Source organism: Nannospalax galili, unplaced genomic scaffold (assembly GCF_000622305.1).
Source record: "Nannospalax galili isolate Female #2095 unplaced genomic scaffold, S.galili_v1.0 scaffold117, whole genome shotgun sequence".
Taxonomy (NCBI): Eukaryota; Metazoa; Chordata; class Mammalia; order Rodentia; family Spalacidae; genus Nannospalax; species Nannospalax galili.
In genome coordinates this window covers 1,046,270-1,066,755 of record NW_008341422.1, presented here as the reverse complement: position 1 = coordinate 1,066,755, position 20,486 = coordinate 1,046,270, and the positions used below count along the sequence as shown (strand labels likewise).

Here is a 20,486-nt window from a genome sequence, read left to right as displayed (position 1 = left end):
CTTCTGAAGTCCTGAGATTACAGGCATGTACCACCACACCTGGTTTATGTACTACAAGGAGGCACTCTACCAACCAAGCTACACCCCCAGCCCCTTGTGTCTTCTTTATTTAGACTATGGAATCAGCCTGCCTGGATTGGAAAAGTAGCTCTGCCACTTATTGGCTGTGTCTTTGAGCAGGTTTTAAATTTTAAATTTTTGTCCACGTTCTCATAGCAGCACAGTATTAACAATAGAAACAGGACTATGGACTGGGGCTATAGCTCAGTCATCAAGTGCTTACCTAACAACAGTAATAGGATTGTTATCAGGTATGTGGATTAAATGTATATATTATGTGCCTGTGTTCTGTTAGTTTTGTCACCATTTACAAAGTCTTGGTTACTGTGTCTTTTATCTGCTAAATAATTAAAATTAAATAATTGTTTAAAAAAACACTTCATTACCATCTTTAATACCAATTTATCCTCACCTTTTAAACTTGGAAGGTCTTTCTCAGTGACAAATAAGTAAAAAAAGCCACCAAGTCATTCTTCACTGTGTGTGTGTATGTGTGCGTGTGTGTGTGTGTGTCTTTAAATTATACATTCCATCCACACTTACTTGTGTTGCATATTAATAATGCCACATCTCATACAAGCTAAGAAGCCACAATTGTAACACGCATCATGATTCCAGAAATATTAACATATAATGAAACCTGTGTCTAGAGACTGTGAGGTGAGGGACCAGCATCTAAGTGAGCATTGTACATTGACTATTTCATCTACCCCACAGCAGGGCCATTGAGTGGGTCCTAGTTCATCTGCATCATCCATTAGCCATGTCTAAGAGATGTGACTTGCCTGAGGTGAGAGTGGAACAGGCTTGGGAACCCAGGCAAGCCGAGTCACCTGCTTGTGGGCTGCTCTTTTTGACACACAGCTCCTATTATAAAAATGGTTCTCTGGGAGGAAATCTCACAATTTTATGTTTTATACTATTTAAAACTATTTATTTGTTAGTATGTTTTAATAAGTTTAATTTTAATGACTTATTTGTAAATAAACTTTATTAGGTGATTAGTTTTAATGATTTTATAACCTAGGGGTATTTTTAATTTAGTGATTAAAAGAATAACTTTGAGGAGCTGGAGAGACAGCTCACTGGTTAAGAGCACTGGTTGCTCTTGCAGAGACCTGTGTTTGGGTCCTATCACCCACATGGCGGCTAACAACTTCCTGTAACTTCAGTTCCAGGGCATCAGAAACCTTCTTCTGGCTGCTGCAGGCATTGTATGCATATGGTGTGCATACATATGTGCAGGCAAAACACTCATACAAAATAAAATAATAAAAATATTTTTGAAGAATAATTTTGAGTGGGGCATGGCATTGCATATCTATAGTCCCAGAATTCGGGAGGCTGAGTCAGAAGGATCACATGAACCCAGGAGTTAGAGACCAACCTAAGCAAATAGCAAGAAACGCCGCCTTAAAAACAAGAAAAATAACAGAAATCCAGTTTGGGGAGAGAAAGAAAGTTTCTTCATTTTCCCTCTCCGAGAGTGACAATGAAGAGTTTGTTTTCTTTTGTTTACTGTTAGTGTCTCAGCATCTAAAACAGTATTGGCCATATCATAAGCACCCAAAACAAATGAGTTGATTGTTGAATGAGGGAAGGCTTTTTGTTTTCGTTTTGTTTGTTTGTTGCACTCTACTAGCATTCCACTTTCTACGATGCATTAAAATGTGTAGAATTGGATTAGGGAGATGGCCCAGTGATAGAGAGAGAGAGCACTTGTTGAGCAAGTATAGGGACCCAAGTTCAAATCCCCTAACATCTTGTGAGACGCTGGGTGTGGATGCCCAGGCCTGTGATATCAGTTGTGTTCAGGGCAGAGATAGGAGGGTGGCTGGGGCTTGCTGGCTGCCAGCTCAGCTCTATTCAGGTTCATTTAGAGACCCTGCCTCAAGGGAATAAGGTAGACAGTGATTGAACAAGACACCCAATGTCCTCCTCTGGTGCTCCTCATGTGCGTGCGCTCACACAGCCTCACACAAGCATAGGAATGCACAACACACATACACCTTGCACTTCTCTCTCTCTCTCTCTCTCTCTCTCTCTCTCTCTCACACACACACACACACACACACACACACACACACACACCTGCACTCCCATCCACCCCACCCCTACCTGCAATAATAATAATTATGCATAGCAGTAATTCATTTCTCCTCTGAACCTCATCTACGTGGATTGTGATTTTCTTCCTGGAACATGACCTCGTTGGTACCTCTCAGCACCCCCAAGCTTGTGCAGAGCCAGACTATTCAGATCCCTCTATTAAATGAGTACACAAGTGTATGGGTAGTCTACCTCAGAAATATGAACATTCTAAGGGAGACAATACATCTCCTTTCAGGAGGGGGATGCCAACTGCCCTGGTCTAGCCTTGGATGTTTCCGTTCTGTTTGTTCCTGGCTCTGCATGTTGTAGATCTGAAAAGAAGGGGCTTTGTGTATATGGCTTTGTAGCACCATGATAATGAGCTTCCTTACTTTTCCTGAGGAAGAATAAACCTGGAGCTAGTGAATAATTGTCTTTGTTGTCGTTTACAGAACATGCAGGTGAGCTTTCATTTGGCTGCTCATTAGATTCTCCGTAACATCTGTTTATGAAATTTGAAAAACATGTTCTACAAAAGTGAACACTAGACCTTAACCAGGTTTAAATTCAGACATATATAGGATCCGTGTTAATCTCCGTCAACCCTTTCAAGCATATGCCGTATTTTGGGGAAAAAGAAATTGAAATGTACCAAGGAGCGGTAAGTTCTGTACCGTAGGAACCACTTGTCATATTTAGGGTTCTGCAATACATAAATAGTTTTTCTTGAAGTTGATAATATATTTGCATTTTCTTATGAATTATTCACTGGGGGAAGCTCAAGTAAGTGACGTTTTATTTTTTAATCAGATGCTCTTTAGCTTGTAGCTCAAAGGAACATAGGGCTATCTAATATGTGAACCTTATTTACACATAAATTTAGTTAATTGAATACAGTACCCTGAGTTTTGGGGCAATCTTCTGGCTTCATATATGCTGCAAAGTTATAAGTATTAAAATGTGGTAATTTGCTTGTGGCACATGTGAAAATGCTGGGCATTGTGGTGCGTCCTTACAATCCCAGCACTGGGGGGAATGCAGACGGGAGGACCCCTGAGGCGTGCTGGCCAGGCAGTCTAACCTAATTGGTTATCTCCAACCTAGTGAGAGATCCTATCTCATAGGAGATGGACAGCTTCCCTGAGTAACACCAGTGATTGTCCCCTGGCGTGCACACGAATGCTCACATACCAACACACATGCGCACATACGCATGAACTCATACACACACATTTATTTTATTTACTTTATGTATTTGAATGTTTTGCCTGCATGTATGTACATGCACCTATGTGGCGCAGTTTCCTCAGAGGCTGGAAGAGGGCATTGAACCTCTGGAACTGGAGTTACCAATAGTTGTTAGCTGCTATGTGGGTGCTGGGAACTAAACCTGGGTCCTCTATAAGAGCAGCCAATGCTCTTAACTGTTGAGCCATCTCTCCAGCCCCACACATTTTTAAAGAAGCAGTAATGGGTAAAAAAAGAAGGGGGTTGCTGGAGAAATGGCTCAGCAGTTAAGAGCACTCACTACTCTTGCAAAGGACCCGGGTTTGATTTCCAGCACCCACATGGTGGCTACGGACCATCGTTAACTCCAGCTCCAGGGGAATACAATGCCCTCTTCTGACCTCCGAGGCATTGCACAACACGGGTGCACTCACGTACATGCAGTCAATACACTCATACACATAAAATGAAAATAAGAAATAAAATATTTTTTAAAAAAGAAAAAGTATGGTCATGGGAACTTTAAGAATTAGTATCTGTGTTAAGCTGTGTCTGGGACTTGAAAATGAAATATGTATCTTTCATTGCTTCAGTTATTAATGTGACTCTGTTCTCTCATCAAATCCATCTCTAGAGTCATTTCATTTGTGGGCTAAAAGTAAGAACAGCAAACCTTCTTAACATGCCCGGTTCTGCAGTTCATCCCTCCCTTGGCCTCCAGTTCTCAGCATCTCCCTCCTTTCCTCTTCCTTCTCATCCTTCTTCACTGCACAGGAAGCAGAGGAAGTGCTCATTAATTCTGCCCTGGGAGACAAACAAAAGCGAGCCCAAACAAATCATGAGTCTAAATGGAAGGCAGTTTACTCAGAGCAAGCCCGTACCCCATTGTTGCCAGATGAATGGTGCTGGTAGCCGGAGCCCAAGGAGGCTGCCCTGAGAAAGACCTTTGATAATGCTGCCTTTATGGGAGGCCAACACAAAGAAAGCACTGCCAGCAGAGTTCTGCGCCTGCCCTGGCGCCCCAGTTCACAGATTCTAGGGTAGCAAGCAAGGAGCAGGCCCGGCACCCTGGCAACAGCCAAGGTTCCAGGGTGAAGAACTGAACACCTCCCACCCCTGGTTTCTTTCTAGTTCTCTGAAAAGAGTTCCTGCATACCAGTCCCTTTTAGCTTATTCATCTTTCCAAGAGTTCTCTGCATAGAACTGTCAGGGAATTTTTTTAAAATATTTTTATTGCTAATGTTAACAGTACTATAAAGTTGGTTTTTACTGAGTATCATGTGTTATGTGTGTTTGCAACAATAATAAAACATCCCTGGATGCATACTGTATCACACTGTCTACCCCCATTTCACAGAGGGGAAGCGGAGGAATCTACTGAGTAATCTACTGAGCTAGGAGTTCAGCTCGAGTCTTAATGACTTTCAGGGTCTCCAGGAATGGGAGAATCAGAGGATAGTCTACTCTGTACTTCACAGGGTAGAGACTTGGTGACTGTAGATGGATCAAGTTCAAAGTATGGAGTTAGGGAGCTGGGGCTATAGCTCAGTTGGTAGAGAGCTTGCCTAGCATGCACGAAGCCCTGGATTCCATCATGGACACTGAATAAAGCAGGTATGGTGATGTATGCCTGTAATCCCAGCACTAGAGTAGTAGAGGCAAGAGAGAGGATCAGAAGTTCAAGGTCATCCTTGGCTACATGGTTATTGGGAGGTATGCAGCTTTGGGCCTTAGTGAGAGAGGCTTGTCCTCTCCTTCCCCTCCACTACCCACAGCATCCTTTCCACTCCATCTCCTTCCACTCTGCATCCTCTCTTCCTCCTTACCATCTTCTGCCTATTTTTCAAAGCGGCATTAAACATTATCCTGCCCCTGTGAGCAGGGCTAAAAGAAAACCATCTGAAACCCTGTCCTGAGGTCCTCCAGGCCTCCTCTCTAAGACCCTGTCCTGAGATGCTCCAGGCCTCCTCCTCTGACCACGAAGGCAGGCTTAGTGTATACCATAGCCTCTGTATGGGGTCTCTAGTTGAGGATCAGCCTCCCATCCTTAGGGGTGATTCCCATGGGAAACCCACCCACAAAGGGGAGGCACTAGGCATGGGACACATGAATACTTGACTTGTACTTGATGCCTTACCCTCTTCCCCCTTCACCTCTGAGCTCTGGTCTTTGGAAACTTGGCAGTGAGCAGCAGTTTTCCAGCTGGCTCCTTTTTCTTCAGATATCATATGCCTCAAGGGTGGATTCAGCAGGCTATGCCTCACCTTTTGAAATTGCTTCCCATCCATCTTCTCTGCTACATGGACATTATATCTACCTCAGAGATGGGACCACAAGTCATCCTGGTCTTGATAGGAAGGTCAGAGGACAGCTTGCATTCTCTCCTTCTACTGTATGGGTCCCAGGGATCAAGCACAGATCATCAGGCTTGTCAACAAGTCTCTTTACCCACTGAGCCATCTCACCAGTCCTGTTTGCCTTTGAGAGTCTCACGCAGCCCAGCCTGGCCTTGAACTTACTATGTAACTGATGATGACCATGAACTGAGCCTCCTTTGTCCACCTCCTGAATTCTGGGATTACGGGCATGTGCTGCTGCACCAGCTTTATCTGTTTATTTATTTTTTATTTGCTTTTTTATTTATTTGAGTCAGGATCTTACTATATAGTACTGGCTGGTCTGGAACTCCCTATGTAGACCAGGCTGACTTGGATATCACAGAGATCCTCCTGCCTCTGTCTTCTGAGTGCTGGGATTAAAGGTGTGTGCCACCAAGCCTGTGGGAATCCTTGTTTTTTAAGGAAGTTTTGTTTTAGGTAATTCAAATGAGGCACAAATTCACCAAGTGCAAAGAATGTAGAGGTAGAGGTAGAGCTCCTTGCTGTCTGTCTTCACCTTCCTACCCAGGTCTTTTCTCTGGAAATACATTTCTCTTACTGTTTATGTGTGTTGTGTGTATATCCAGAAAGCGTGTGTGAGCCCTGATTGGTACCGGCTGGGGGGAGGACTGTTGGAAACGCTATATAAAGAGCTGAAGTGTGTAATAGGAGCAGACAGAGACACAGACAGAGGAGACAAAAACACAGCATCATGGGAACACAGCATCATAAGGACACAGCAACAGAGCAGCAACTACGAGACAGCATCATAGTGAGAGAGAATGAGATAAGTGAGAATGAAGTGAGAGAGAATGAAGTGAGAGATATAATAGAACAGAACAGAAGAGAACAGAACAGAATAGAACAGAACAGAACAGAAGCAGCATCATAGTGTATGAGATAAAGAGAGAGAATAAAGGATGCAAGAGAAACAGAAGCTTGAACCTCACCTTGGTGTCTGTGTCGTCTTTCCTGGACTCTGCTGGACAGAGTCCCGGCTCGCGACACAAGCCTAGGGCTTTTTTTTTAAGAGTGGCAAAAGTAGGTGCCAAGAAACTGAATAAAGTGTGGTTGAAGTCATCTGACAAAGTAACTCTCTTAGGTGTGGGACATACTTTAGTTTTATATCTGTACATACCTAAACCACCCATGAGACCCAGTCGACACACAGGAGACTCTTATTGTAGTAGATCCCTCCCTGAGGACTCCAGCAGAGTGGAAGCAAACTGACCAAACCAGTTTAAAGAATCATACCTTCCTCCTACTTCTCCTGGAAAAATCTAAATTTCCCTCCTCAGTCATAGCTGTATCAATCCCCAATGAGAGCTAAGAATCTGCAGTTTGCCTCTTAGAAAAAAACTCCACCAGAATTTAGAATTCTGGTCAAAATGATACCCAGGTTTTGGGTAGGGCTCTCTTCAGACCTGACCCAAGTGTTTCCAAATGAATTTGGGAGATGCGTGTCCTTGCAGAGGTGTGCCTGGGTGAAAGGGTGTGGTGCTGGAGTGTCTGACGACTTGGGTCATGTCTGGATGACTCATAGGCATGCCTACAGAGCAGTCCTTCCAAACTCCACTTTTATTTTCTCAAGGTGTAACTGGTCATACATAATGTAGGAAATTTTATGGATTGTTAAACCATGCAACCTTATCATGTAAATTATAGGCACTGAAACTGTATATGGTGGTGGGTTCATTGGTCAGCCAAAAGAAATATATTGTGGGGGCTAGAGAGATGACTCAACAGTTAAGAGCACTGACTGCTCTTCCAGAGGACCTGGATTCAATTCCCAGCACCCACATGGTGGCTAACAACCATCCTAACTCCAGTTCCAGGGGATCTGACACCCTCTTTTGACCTCTTTGGGCATTGCATGACATGGATGCACTTACATACATGCAAGCAATACACTCATACACATAAAATAAAAATAACAAAAATATTTTTTAAAAAGAAATGTATTGAGTTGCTCTGTCTGACTGTAGTTTTTGTTTCTGTTTTTGCTTTTCTAGGCACAGTATGAAAATCCACCTCATATTTATGCACTCGCAGACAGTATGTACCGAAACATGATCATCGACAGGGAGAACCAATGTGTTATCATCAGGTATGAGGGTCAGTGTCAGCAGGCTCCAGCCCTGCAGAGCTCTGTCAGAGCAGATCCTGCTATCTGAGGCTGTTCAGTGTGTCCAAGGAGCCAGCATGGATGTTGCTTGGTTTATTTTATAAGTCTAATATTTATTTTTTTTATTTTATGTGCATGAGTGTTTGGCTGCATGTATGTAAGTGCACCCATGTCATGCAGTGCCTACAGTGACCAGAAGAGGCCATCAGATCCCCTGGGAGTTAACAGACAGTTGTTAGCTGCCACGGTGGGTGCTGGGAACTGAGCACAGGTCCTCTGCAAGAGCAGCCAGTGCTCTTAACCACTGAGCCATCTCTTTAGCCTTATTTTACAATTTTACGTTATCTAATGCCAGATCATAGACGTTTTTCTAGGGAGGAGCTCCCAAGGCTCTGCCCCTCTCTGAGGTGCTCTATATACTCAGTTAATGGTTGCTGGGACATTTTCTTCACTGATGTAGCCATTGGTAAGGTGTCCGTGCTCCTGTGCACTATCCCTTACCCATTCTTCTGTAAGCAGCCCTAATGAAACTCATTGACTCACCAAAAAAGAAGAAGAAGGAGCAGGAGGAGGAGGGGGGGGGAGGAAAAGGGGGAGGGGGAGAGAGGGAGGCATAAAAGTAGAAAGAGGAAGAGGACTAACTGGGAGGAGGAAGAGGGATCAATGAGAATGGGGGAAAGACAAAGGAGGTTAATGGGGAGTAAATGATCAAACACATTATATACTTGTATGAAAATGTCATAATGAAACCTATTAATATAGATAATTTTAAAAGCTTTCAGCCTCCATTGGGTTGCTGTTTGTGTCCCCGTTGTTTAAGGTTCTGAGGCTTTAAGGTACATGGTGACAGGTTTTTCTGTTTATCAAGGTGAGTGATGTCATTTGGGGCCTGGTTGAAATTCCCAAGCCAGCTCCCTTTCATTTGACTCTAAATTGGAATCCTTTACATCCTAGGCATAAGTGTGTGTCACTGTGGCATCAGCTGCTGTTTTTTCTCTGGGCCCCACTTTTTCTTTTTTTTTTCCCTTAGCAATCTAAATTTCAAATTTGAACTTTTTCTTTTTAACACTTGGTCCTTTGAGTTAAAAGGTTTTAGGATGTCAGTAGCAATCATCAGCAGTAGGTGTGTGTACCCACAGTTCATAATCTGTGTAACTTGGAGCCATTTCTGAATGGTGGCTGGGTTTAAGTGCTTTGAAACTCATTCACCATCATGAACATTTTCAGCATTAGTAGGTGCAAGCATCCATATTCCTATCATTCAGAAGTTGGTAGTTAACGCTTCGTCCAAATACCCCAAGACTTCATTTCAACCTCTACATTCGTGTTCATCCTTTTTTAAAATCAAAATTTAAAAAAAAAAATTTTTTTTTGAGACAGGGTTTCATGTAGCCCAAGCTGGCCTCAAACTCAATATATTGTCAATACGTTGAACTCTTGATCCAGATGCTCACTGGGGTACAACTGTGTACTAACATAACTGTGTATGCAGTGCTAGGGATTGGACCCAGGGCTTCCTGCATGCTGAGCAATCACTTTAACAACTGAGCTACATCCCTAGCCCCTGAAACCTTTTTGAAAAAGCTGTTTATAATGGATCTTCACAGACATACACAAAATTAAACACAAGGTGTTCTGTTCCTCTATATCTGTCATTCATTTCATTCGGTTGTCAGTATTTGGCCAATCCTCCTTTGTTGAACTTCCCCTTCTGGCCCTCTTGATTATTTGAAACAATGCCAGATAGAAAATTCTTTCATTTTCCAATAATTAGCATATAACTCTAAAAGATAATTTTATGTGTATGTGTGTGCGCGCATGCATATGTGTTGTATGTATGAAGGTCAAAGGACAACTTGTGAGAGTCAGTTCTCTCCTTCCAACATGTGGGTCCTGGGATTGAACTCGGGTTGCCGGGTTTGGCAGCAGCTGCCTTGGCTCACTCACTGGTCTGGCTTCCTAGCGTTTTTGTTTTTGTTTTTGTTTTTTTGGTGTGTGTGTGTGTGTGTGTGTGTGTGTGTGTGTGTGGGTTGTCGGGGGGGGGGGGGGGGGTTGGCTAGCTCTTGGGTTTGTGTGTGTGTGTGTGTGTGTGTGTGTGTGTGTGTGTGTTGTGGCAGGGCGGCGGGGGCTGGTTCTGGAGATCTAGTGCTTACTGACTGAGCCATCTTCCTAGCCTAAAATAATTCTTATGACCCCTTAAAAATGAATACTTCTTGAGTTGGGAGCTTGAGCTTAGCATGTACAAGACCCTAGGCCTGATTCCCAGCACCACTGCACAAAGAGAAGAATAATGGTGTTAGATAGGCTCCTTATTCTAATTCTGTAGTTGTCTGCATTTAGAATCTGAACAAAGCCTGCACACTGCCCGATTGCTGTGACTCTCAAGTCTCCTAGTCATTAAGTATTCTCCTTCATTGTCTTGTTTTCTTAACTTTCATTTGTTAAAAAGAAGGACTGGCTGTTCTAGAGATGCATCCACACCATGGCCCTGGCTGACTGTCCTCTGATGATGCTGAGGCATGCACCATGCTTTATATTTCTTGTTGCCATAGTTACCTGTGACAAAATACCTGACAAAAGTAGCTTAAGGAAGGAAGGTTTCATTTTGGCTCACGGTTTGAGGGTGCAATCCATCATGAAATTAAGAAGACGTCATGAAGGAAGAAGCCGCTGGTCACATTGCATCGGCTGACAGGAAACAAAGATGAATGTTGGTGCTCAGCTAGCTTTCTCTCTCTCTCTCTTTTTTTTTTCAATCCAAGACCCCATGGTGGTCTTCCAACCTCAATTAGCCCAGTCTAGAACCTCCTTCATAGGCATGCCCAGGGTTTGTCTCCTAGGTGATTCTAGATTCTGTCAAGTTGACAACCAATATTTACCATCACGCCTGTAAATTGATACTATGTCTCAAAGCTTGGCCAGATTCAGATTCATTTTTTGGTAAAAAATACTTCATCAATTATGTTGTGAACTTCATTGGTGTTGGTCTTTCCTCATGCAACATTCAGCTTGCCAATGGACCCACTTATTATCAGTTCTCATATCACAGCCTTTCCTTAATTAATGGCTGTTTCTTCTAGTTAGAGACTTTTTACTTCACATTAAAATATAATCTTTCTGGGAAAACTAGATAAAATGTCTGATTCATTGTTGTTTCTCTTCACTTTTCAAAGTAATGAGTTGTTGCCTTGGCAACCTCTGAAGGTAATGTGTGTTTATTTTCAGTCGCATTTCAAACTAGTGAATTTGAAATAACTTAGCGTGTTCACATTGCAGTCCCTCTTTTGCAGTCTCAGATGATCCCTCTTTGACCAGTGAGGGCCTCTTGTCTTGGTTGCTGTGTCCGTTGACACATCTCTAGTAGCTTCTGTCCTTTCCTTGTGAAGACTTTCCACCTTACACATGTCCCACCTGAGAACCCAAGGGGTTCTGGTTCCTTTGGACATGGTGATGGAGACCACTAACCTTGCACCAGCAGCAGGTGTGTCCATTCTTTGCAGAAGACAAAGCTAGGGAGTCTGAATTTTTTAAGACAACAATGAGGCATGCGTTCATATCACTATTTCCAGTTCATTTTTAGATTGCAGAGGTGTGTGAGATAGGTCTCTCTGTAGCCCCAGCTGGCCGGAAACTTGATATGTAGACCAGGCTGGCCTTGATCTCACAGAGATCACCCTGCCTCTGCTTGGCTTTATTTTTTAAATTGTATATGTATGAGTGTACTCCTTGTATGTAAGTAAATGCACCTGTGTCATGCAGTGTCCAAGTTGGATCTACTGGAACTGGACTTAAGGAGGATTGTTAGCTGCTAGGTGGGTGCCAGGAACTCAACCCAAGTCCTCTGCAAAAGCAGCCGGTGTTCTTAACCACCGAGCCATCTCTCCAGCCCCTTTTAAAAATCTCTTTGATTTTTATATTTGTAACCTATTTATCTTGGACTGAAAATCTTGGCCCCTGATGATATTAACACAGTTATTTCCATTATACTGTATGTGCTATATATTTGTGTGTACATATCTATATATATCCATTATAGGTAATTTTTATAATAAAAACAATAACACCAATATTATTATTATAACACCAATTATAATACGAATAACAACTATTATACCAATTAGTAGGAATACTGAATTCATTTAAACATTTTTTTCTGTAATCTTTTTGTTCATATTCCCAATATTTACAGTCAAAATATTGAAATTTTAAAGTCAGCCTATTGAATCTTTTTCTTTGCCTTTCATGTGTCAAAGTGACCTGCCATTAGGTCCCTCTATTCCACTTTTTATTTTAGTTGTTTAAGATTTTATATTTGCTGTATTTATTTTGGCTTTTTGAGATAGAATCTTGCTATGTAGCCCACGCCTCCCCCAGTCCTCCTCCCGCAGCCCCTGGAGTGCTGGGATCATAGCTGTGCACCTCTCCACATCTGGCTTAAAATCTTAGAATTTAGTTTTCTCCTGCAACTCTCTAAAACTTACATGGCAGCAGAATCAAAACAGTGAAGCAAAAGCACTGAAGCATCTCCAGGGTTTCAAGGTAAATAGAGACTATGACATTTTACCCCTTGAATTCCCTGGTGCATCATGGAAAAATAAAAACGGTTTATTATTTAGTCCCAGGACCATTACCAGAACTAAAGAACAAGTAATGATTCTTTAGTGTTTCTGAAACCCAGGGGTCTGTGTTCACATTTCTCAGTTAATCTTCTTTCCTTCTGGATTATGCAAGTTGAAGGAGATTGGATGTGTTTCGTTATAAATCTTGCCCCAGTTTCCCTACAACCATCTTTTCTTCCCCCTCTCCCTCATGACATAAACTTTTAATTAATTTTCTCCTGCTGGCTGTTGACTGCTGGGCCTTGCACATGATAAGCATGCATTCTACCTCTGCATTCTGCTTCCAGACCCCATGCCGTCGGTTGATTTCTGTTTTTCTTGACCAAGCCAGTTTTCCTACAGATACCTTCTAGAGTCATCTGACTGATTCCTCTGGAAGTTAGATGCAGATGCCAGATTAGATGCAGGTTATACCCTTGAAGGGGAGGAGGAATACTTAGGTATTGCCTAACAGGAAATGCTTTTGTGTGACACTGAATTGACGTCACTCATCTCTAGAGAGGTGGTGGGTGGGGTAGGGGTGGGGGTTCCTTAAGTGGGTTTAATGAGAAGCACAGGGTGAGTTTTCTTGTAGAGCCTTTGTTCCTTCTCTTTTCGCAGTTTGTCCCTCTGCTGGGTGCCTGCTGGGATTTGAAGGAAGGAAATGGGTTTGTTACTCAAATGCTGTGGTTGCACCAGGCCACATAATTCCTACACTCAGACTCCCCTACCCTCTCCCACTACAGGGTACACATACCCCAAAGCGGAACAAGTGACTGCTTTCTGGATCCTCCTTTGCAACCCGGCTGTACAGATGGCAAGGCCTTCAAAGGCCTGCTCCCTGGTGATTCTGTTACAGGGGATGTGCTTTAATTTAGGGGATGGTAGAACAGAGTGCCACTGCAACTGACCTGCTCAGAGGTGGGCAAAATTTAGGTTAAGGGCACAGTCCCCCACAAGACTGACTTCCCTTCTGATGGGCTGGATACAGACTCCTACTACCCCTCAAGCTCAAGCATCCACTAGAACCATCCATTGAACTTGTGATTGAAGTTTTATTATAGCCACAGAATACAAATGAGAAGTAAATAAAAGAATCTGCAAATCTAACGGTTTGGAGGGGTGGAGTCCAGATGTGAGACTTCTGGTCACTGTCCTTGTGAAGCATGGATGGTGTGATCCCTTGTGAAGATCTGCAACAGTCCTCTTATGGACAACCAGGGATATTTACTGTAGTCTCTTGGGTCAAGAGTTTTATCTGGGCTTCTTCACATGCAAGGCTGACATCTAATTTCCATCCTCCTCCATCCCCCCACAATAGCTCTGGCAGTGCCTTTAGTCTCTACTTCCTCTGGAGGTCAGAACTTCTATCTTGTGGTCCAAAGTGTCTATCATAAGTCACATGGTTAGACAGTTTGGTGGCCTAAGCCCCCAGGCAGAGACACCTATGAGACAGAACACTACACGGGCTTTGACATCACTCCCTACTCAAGTCCTCTCTTTAGTATGCAGGTTCCTTTGCTTTGAGAAAATAAACCTACAACTTCAAATCCTGGTTTGCATCTGCACGCCCACTTCCTAACTTCTTTGCTGTGACTTTGAATGACCATGAGAAGGAATAAAGAAGAATGGACATTTTCCTTCAGCTATTACTCATTTCTAAAACATTAAACACAGTGATAGAATGAACCAGCTGTTGGCCATTTTTGGACTAGAAATCATTGTAACAAATTGAATTTGAAAAGAAAAATATCAAGGAAGGAAACAGCCCATGACTCTACCAAAGCTATAGTCTTGAGTCTTGTACTCTGTAGACTATAACGTGAGCTGTCAAAGTAGCCAGTCCAGCAGCCTCAGGTAGCCTGCCTTGTCAACCAGACACACAAGTGAGGACCAATCAGACCCTGGTCTGTAATGTTGTAGGGAGGGTTCTGCTTGTGGAAGACTGCTCATTTAATCAGGAACACAGCCCCTGAGAGGTGTGAAAATTTGAGAAGGCAGAATGGAGGTGGAGGATAGGGCAGAGGGATAATTCCGTTGCCTAGTGTCACCAGGTCTCAACACTCACTGTTACCCAGAAACAGAGCGCTCTGGTCTAATTCTTGGAGTAACATTTTTTTTTTTCTGTCTTTTTGAGACAGGGTCTCCCTGTAGTCCCAGCTGACCTGAACTCACTATGTAGACCAGGCTGGTCTTGAACTCACAAGGATCCCCCTGCCTCAGCCTCCCAAGTGCTGGGATTAAAGGTGTGCGCCAACACGCCCGGCTGGAGTAACCTTTTTACTGGAAGATTCACCGCTATCCCTTTGTTTTCTGGTCCTAGCTCCATGTGGGTCAGCCCCTTTCATTCTTCTGTGCTTTCTTATGCCAGTTCCTGCTGTCCATTAGGTTAGCTTCTTGTTAAGATCAAATACCCAGGATTGTGGACTGGAGAGATGGCTCAGCAGTTAACAGCACTGACTTCAATTCCCAGCACATACATGATGACTAACAACCACCCATAACTCCAGTTCCAGGGAAATCCAACACCCTCTTCTGACCGCTTTGGGCATTGCATGACACAGATGCACTTACATACATGCAGGCAATACACACAAAATACAAAAATAAACAAAATATTTTTTTAAAAACACAGGATTGACCTTGACCATGGGTGTTGATTGAGTTTCCTTCAACAACCCACTTGGCAGACAGATTGTGAAGGTGACTTTGATAGATGCTAATCTTATCTTCCATGACTTGAGTTCACAAATTTAACTCTGTGTGGATAAGTTAAAACTCCTCTTCCTCCTTCCCCTCCCCCTCTTCTTTTTCCTCCTCCTCCTCTCCTCCTTTCTTCCCCCACTCCGCCTCCTTCCTTAGTCCCTCTCTGGCCTTGAACTCCCAATCCTCCTACTTCAGTCTCCTGAGTGTCATGATAACAGGCATGCACTGCTGTACTTGACTAAATGTCCTTAACCAATTTCTGAAATCCTTATTAGCTCCAGAGATTCTGCTTCCACTGACCTGCGATGGCACCAGTGTCTTTGTTAAAGCTCCCCAAGTTACTCTAGCTGAGATTCAAGGTTATGGCCTGTCTTTAGCCAGAGACACAGAGTCTGAGTGCCTGCCCCCTGCTGGTGCCTTTTCCACATAAGTTATCTTTTTAAATCCTCACCACTCTGGATGTTGGATTTATTGTTTCTCTAGTTTCATCCAGAAAATGAAGCTTGAGAATCCCAAAGTTTAAAGACTACGAAATGGCACAGCCTTATTTGCACTTAATATCCTTTTCCCTATCCCACAGGTAAGTGATGCCTCATGTTAGTGGAGTTTTTAACTGCCTCCATATACTGTGAGACTGAGGTCAGGATACCATGTGATGTTAGTTCTTCTGGACTTGAGCTGCTTGGATAAAAGTCTCCTCTCAAAACACAGGTGATTTTTAAAACTATTAGCCTTCATGTTCTCTATCCTGGAGGCTAGTGATGATGGGTGTCATCAATTGAAGGACAGTCAACATTGGACTGGCTTAACAAAAGAACATGACCTGGGGACTGGAGAGATGGCTCAGTGGTTAAGAGTGCTTATTGCTTTTGCAGAGTACCTGAGTTGAGTTCCTAGCACACACATTGGAGACTCAAAACTGCTTGTAACTCCAGCTCCAGGAAATCCAATGCCCTCTCCTGGCCTCCATGGCCATCTTGCAAGCATGCGCACATGCATATTCACATATGCACATACACATAAATAAAAATTAGATAAACCTTCAAAAAAGATAACAGAGCCAGACATGGTGGCACACTCCTTTAATCCCAGCACTGAGGGGCAGAGGCAGGCAGATCTCTGTGAATTTGAAGCCAGCCTGTTCTATATCGTGAGTTCCAGGAACAGCGAGGTCTGTCTCAAATATATGTGGACAGACAGACAGACAGATGATAGATAGATGACAGTAGATAGATGATAGGTAGATCATTACCTTATTAATTATTGATTTTGAATTTGCCTTTTTCTTGGTTAGGAGTCCCATATAGGTCATATTGGCCTCAAATTCACTATGTAGTGAAAGATTTATTATTTATTAATTATTTTTCTTTTGTGTATGAGTATATTACTTGCATGTACATAAGGGCACCCATGTCATGCAATGTCTGCAGAGGTCAGAAGAGGGCATTGAATCCCCTGGAGCTGGAGTTAGGACAGTTGTTAGCCGCCATGTAGGTGCTGGGAATTGAACTGGGTCCTCCTCAAGAGCAGCCAGCACTCTTAACCACTGAGCCATCTCTATAGCCCCCAAAAAATGACTTTTAATTCTTGAGTCTCTTGCCTTTACCTCCCAAGTGCTGGAGTTACAGGCATAGACCATCACACACAGTTCATGAGGTGCTAACAATTGAATACAGGGCTTCATTCACACTGGGCAAGTACTTTCCCAACCGAGCTACATCCGTGGCCCCAATCTTGAATTCTTACAGAGAAAGGAAAGATGCACCTGGACCATTCTGGATCTTACCTGTTGCCCCCAGGTATGTTTGGTGCCCAGAGCTCTGTCTTCCTCTTTGTTGTTTCTCTATGGCCTGGTTACACTGTAACCACAAGGTTTTTGCATGATAGGCAAGATGGGTTGAGCTGGTGGCTGGTACCTCTGTAGATGGCAGGCTGGGTAGCCTGCAGATAAGCCTCTAGGTCTTGGTGATGTCCTGAAGGTGTCTCTCGTGGTGATGATACCAGAAACCTAACAGCCTTTATTAGTAGAAAAGAGATGACATCTTGAGGGATCTAGAAATCTAGTACTGTGATGAATGTCTGAGCTGAGTGACATCCAGTAAGCCTGTGAAAGAACACAGGAACAGGCAAGCTCGCGTGGGCCCCAGGCAGTGCCAGCAGAGAAACTCAGCAGCTACGATGACGTCACTGACAGGGCACTCTCAAGTCTGGTCCCTGAGCAACCCATGTCTGCTTAGTTCATTCATCTTCCATCCTCCAGAATCCAGAATTCAGATTTTGTATATTAGAACCACATCCACGATGATTTTGGATGTCAGAGACAGTTATGCAAATCTGTGTTTAATCAACTAGTCATGATGTGGTTACAAAAAGGAAAAGTAACCAGAAAGCTTCTAATACATTCTCTGTCATTTCTGTCCTTGTTAGTGTGTAGATCAGTTCTGAAACCTTTGCCCCTGGCCTCTGTGGGGACATGTTGGAAGAATATTTCTACAGCTTGTCTACTGTCATCTCATTTGAATTCATATCACTTTTGCCCTCATCAACCCTTGCTGTCTTAGCATATTTAAAAACTGAGCTGTCACCTTGAGAGTATCTGTCACACTTGGTATAGTTTAATTTTCTCATTAAAATCCTGAAGTATTTGTTTTTTGGAGAGTAGGGTATCTGTCCTTAATGAATCCAACAACAGTTGGCAAAGTTTGCATATGTTGGATTCTGCATAAGTTCTGAGTTTTTTGTTTGTCTGACGCCAGGTCTCAGGTATCTCAGACTGGCCTTGAGCCTACTACGTGGCCAAGGATGACCTCGAACCCCTGATCCTCCTGCCTCCACCTTCTAAGTGCGTGAATTACAGGCATATGCCACCATGCCTCTTTATGTTGTGTTAGGATCAAACCCAGGGCTTTTTAAAAAAATGCTTTATTTCAATTTTATTTTATTTTGTGTATATGAGTGTATGCCTTCATGCATGTAAGTGCATCTGGGTTATGCAATGCCCGAGGAGGTCAGAAGAGGGTGTTGTATCCCCTGGAACTGGAGTTATAGACAGTTAGCTGTTATGTGGGTGCTGGGAATCAAACCTGAGTCCTCTACAAGAGCAGTCATTGCTCTTAATTGCTGACCCATCTCTCCAGCCCCCAAACCCATGGCTGCACTCTACCACCTGAGCTGTATTGCCAGCCCTTTTAAGTATTTTTTGTTTTGTTTTGTTTTGTTTTTTATGTGTATGAGTGTATTGCCTGCATGTAGGTAAGTGCACCCGTGTTGTGCAACCTTTTAAGTTTTTTAAATTATATTCTTATTTATTTTGTGTGCATGGGGATGGGGTGCATATGGGTGGGGGTATATGTGCATGTCATGGTATGTATCAGAGAGCAACTTTCAGGAATCCATTCTCTCCTTCTACCATGTGGGTCCTGGGCATCAAACACTGTTACCCACTGAGACATCTCACCAGCCTCTATTTTAAAAAATTTTTATTTGTGTGTGTGTGTGTGTGTGTGTTTGTGCGTGTGTGCGTGTGTGTGCACACGTACATGTGGGTGTCCTCAGAGGCAAGAAGGAGTGTCAGAGAAACTGAAGCTGGAGTTAGAGGCAGATTTGAGCCCCTTGGTGGTGCCGGGAACCAAATTCAGGTCCTTCAGAAGAGCAGCAAGTGCTCTTAATCATTGAGCCATCTCTCCAGCCCCAAAGATTTATTTTCTTTTCAATTATGTGTATGAGTGTGTGTCTGTATGTGAATATGTACACTTTAGTGTGGATGCTGGGGGTCCAGTAGTGTTGGGTCATGGTGGAGCTGGAGTTACATGCAATTATGAGTTGCCTGACATGGGTGCTAGGAACCAAACTCAGTCCTCTGCAAGAGCAGTATGTGCACCATCTCTCCAGCTTTTAAAAGAATTAATAAAGACAGATATTTTAAATGCATCGGTATCAGTGGGATTTGCTGAATGATTGAATATGAGAATTTGAGTAGGAGATAGCTGGCAATATTGGAGCTGAACAGTAAAGAAAGATGAAATAATGAAATTTGCAGGTAAATGGATGGCTCTAGACACTGTTATACTATGTGAACCAACACAGACTCAGAAAAACAAACAACATATGTTCCCCCTCATATGTGGCTCCTAGCACCAAATCCTTTTAAATTCCAGGTCCTTTTAATAAGATGATGCTATACAGCAGTCCCTTCGGCATGAAATAACTACCATCATCATGACTTCAGCTGAGCCTGATCACTAAACATAGTACAATTGGGCTTGTTGACGGTTGTGCTCATTCATTAAAGGAGTGCCAAGCAGGGTCACTGGACCCTCACCTGAGTATCCAGCCACTCTTCCCAGCCAACTAGTCCAGCCTTGGAAGACAAAAGAAAGATGAGGAAGAACCCAATAGAAGGATGCTTGTGGAAGGCCTTGTCAAGAAACTCCAATGGACTCTCATATGAACATTTGAAAATTGCCCTGTTCTGACTTTTTTCTAGTTTCCTGCCTAGAACTTATAATGCTAATTACTCTTGCCTTTACTTCTCCTTTACATCTCCCATTCTTGATTCAAGGACTTTCTTCTCCTCTTAGAGACAAAAGTTATGCAGTTTGAGAGTCTTTTAGACACACCCACTGAAGGAGGACTCCAGTTGTCTCACCCTGCATCCCTGTTCAGCATGGAAGAAGCCAGAGCAGTCAGCGTCTCTATTCCCTGTTGGCAGTTTGGGTAACCCCTTCAGAGGATGGTTATGGGGCGGGTCGCTGGACCCCCGGCGTGGTGTGTGCGGGCACCCTGGGGTCTCCACCACACCTGGCTAGTCCTGGCGTGAGTCTGGCCTCAAGCGATGTGGGGAGTGCACCTGGGCTCCCGGGCACACTCACTCTGGATGTGGCCCAGGGTCAGGTGTGCGTGCACTCTCCCACCGTGGTTCTGGTCCCGCTGGTGGGCCTGGCCGGCCTGCCTCTCTGGAGAAGGCAGGTACGCAGACTTCTCTGATGCTGGCTGTAGCTGATGGCTACACACTTCTCTAGAGCAGAGAGCTTCCTCTGCTACTAGATTATTATCTAGTCAGAATCCCGCCTCTATTACACCCTTGTACCCTTCCTCAGGATTGCGGAGTTCCTGGCCAGTGAACTCCACAGGGAAGAGGCACGGAGGCGGCGAAAGCTGGGGTATCCGTGGGCCGATAACGGAGGAATAGCGCCCCCCGGGGAGACTGGATCACAGGATTTAGTGTTACAGCTCAAGACAAGTGACTCAGCTCAGATCTCAGTGATTCAGCTCCAGCTCCAAGTCTAAGTGATCCAGCTC

General features: G+C 43.6%; 1 protein-coding gene across 1 annotated transcript in view; it reads left to right on the top strand.

Annotated features, from left to right (window-relative positions):
* Myo1e (myosin IE) overlaps positions 1-20,486 on the top strand; it is a 242,198-nt gene that overhangs the window by 101,452 nt on the left and 120,260 nt on the right. Inside the window, exons 3-4 of the mRNA XM_008836873.3 lie at positions 2,723-2,812; positions 7,769-7,863. Coding sequence (XP_008835095.1) covers positions 2,723-2,812; positions 7,769-7,863 — 185 coding nt within the window. The remainder of the gene's footprint in view (positions 1-2,722; positions 2,813-7,768; positions 7,864-20,486) is intronic.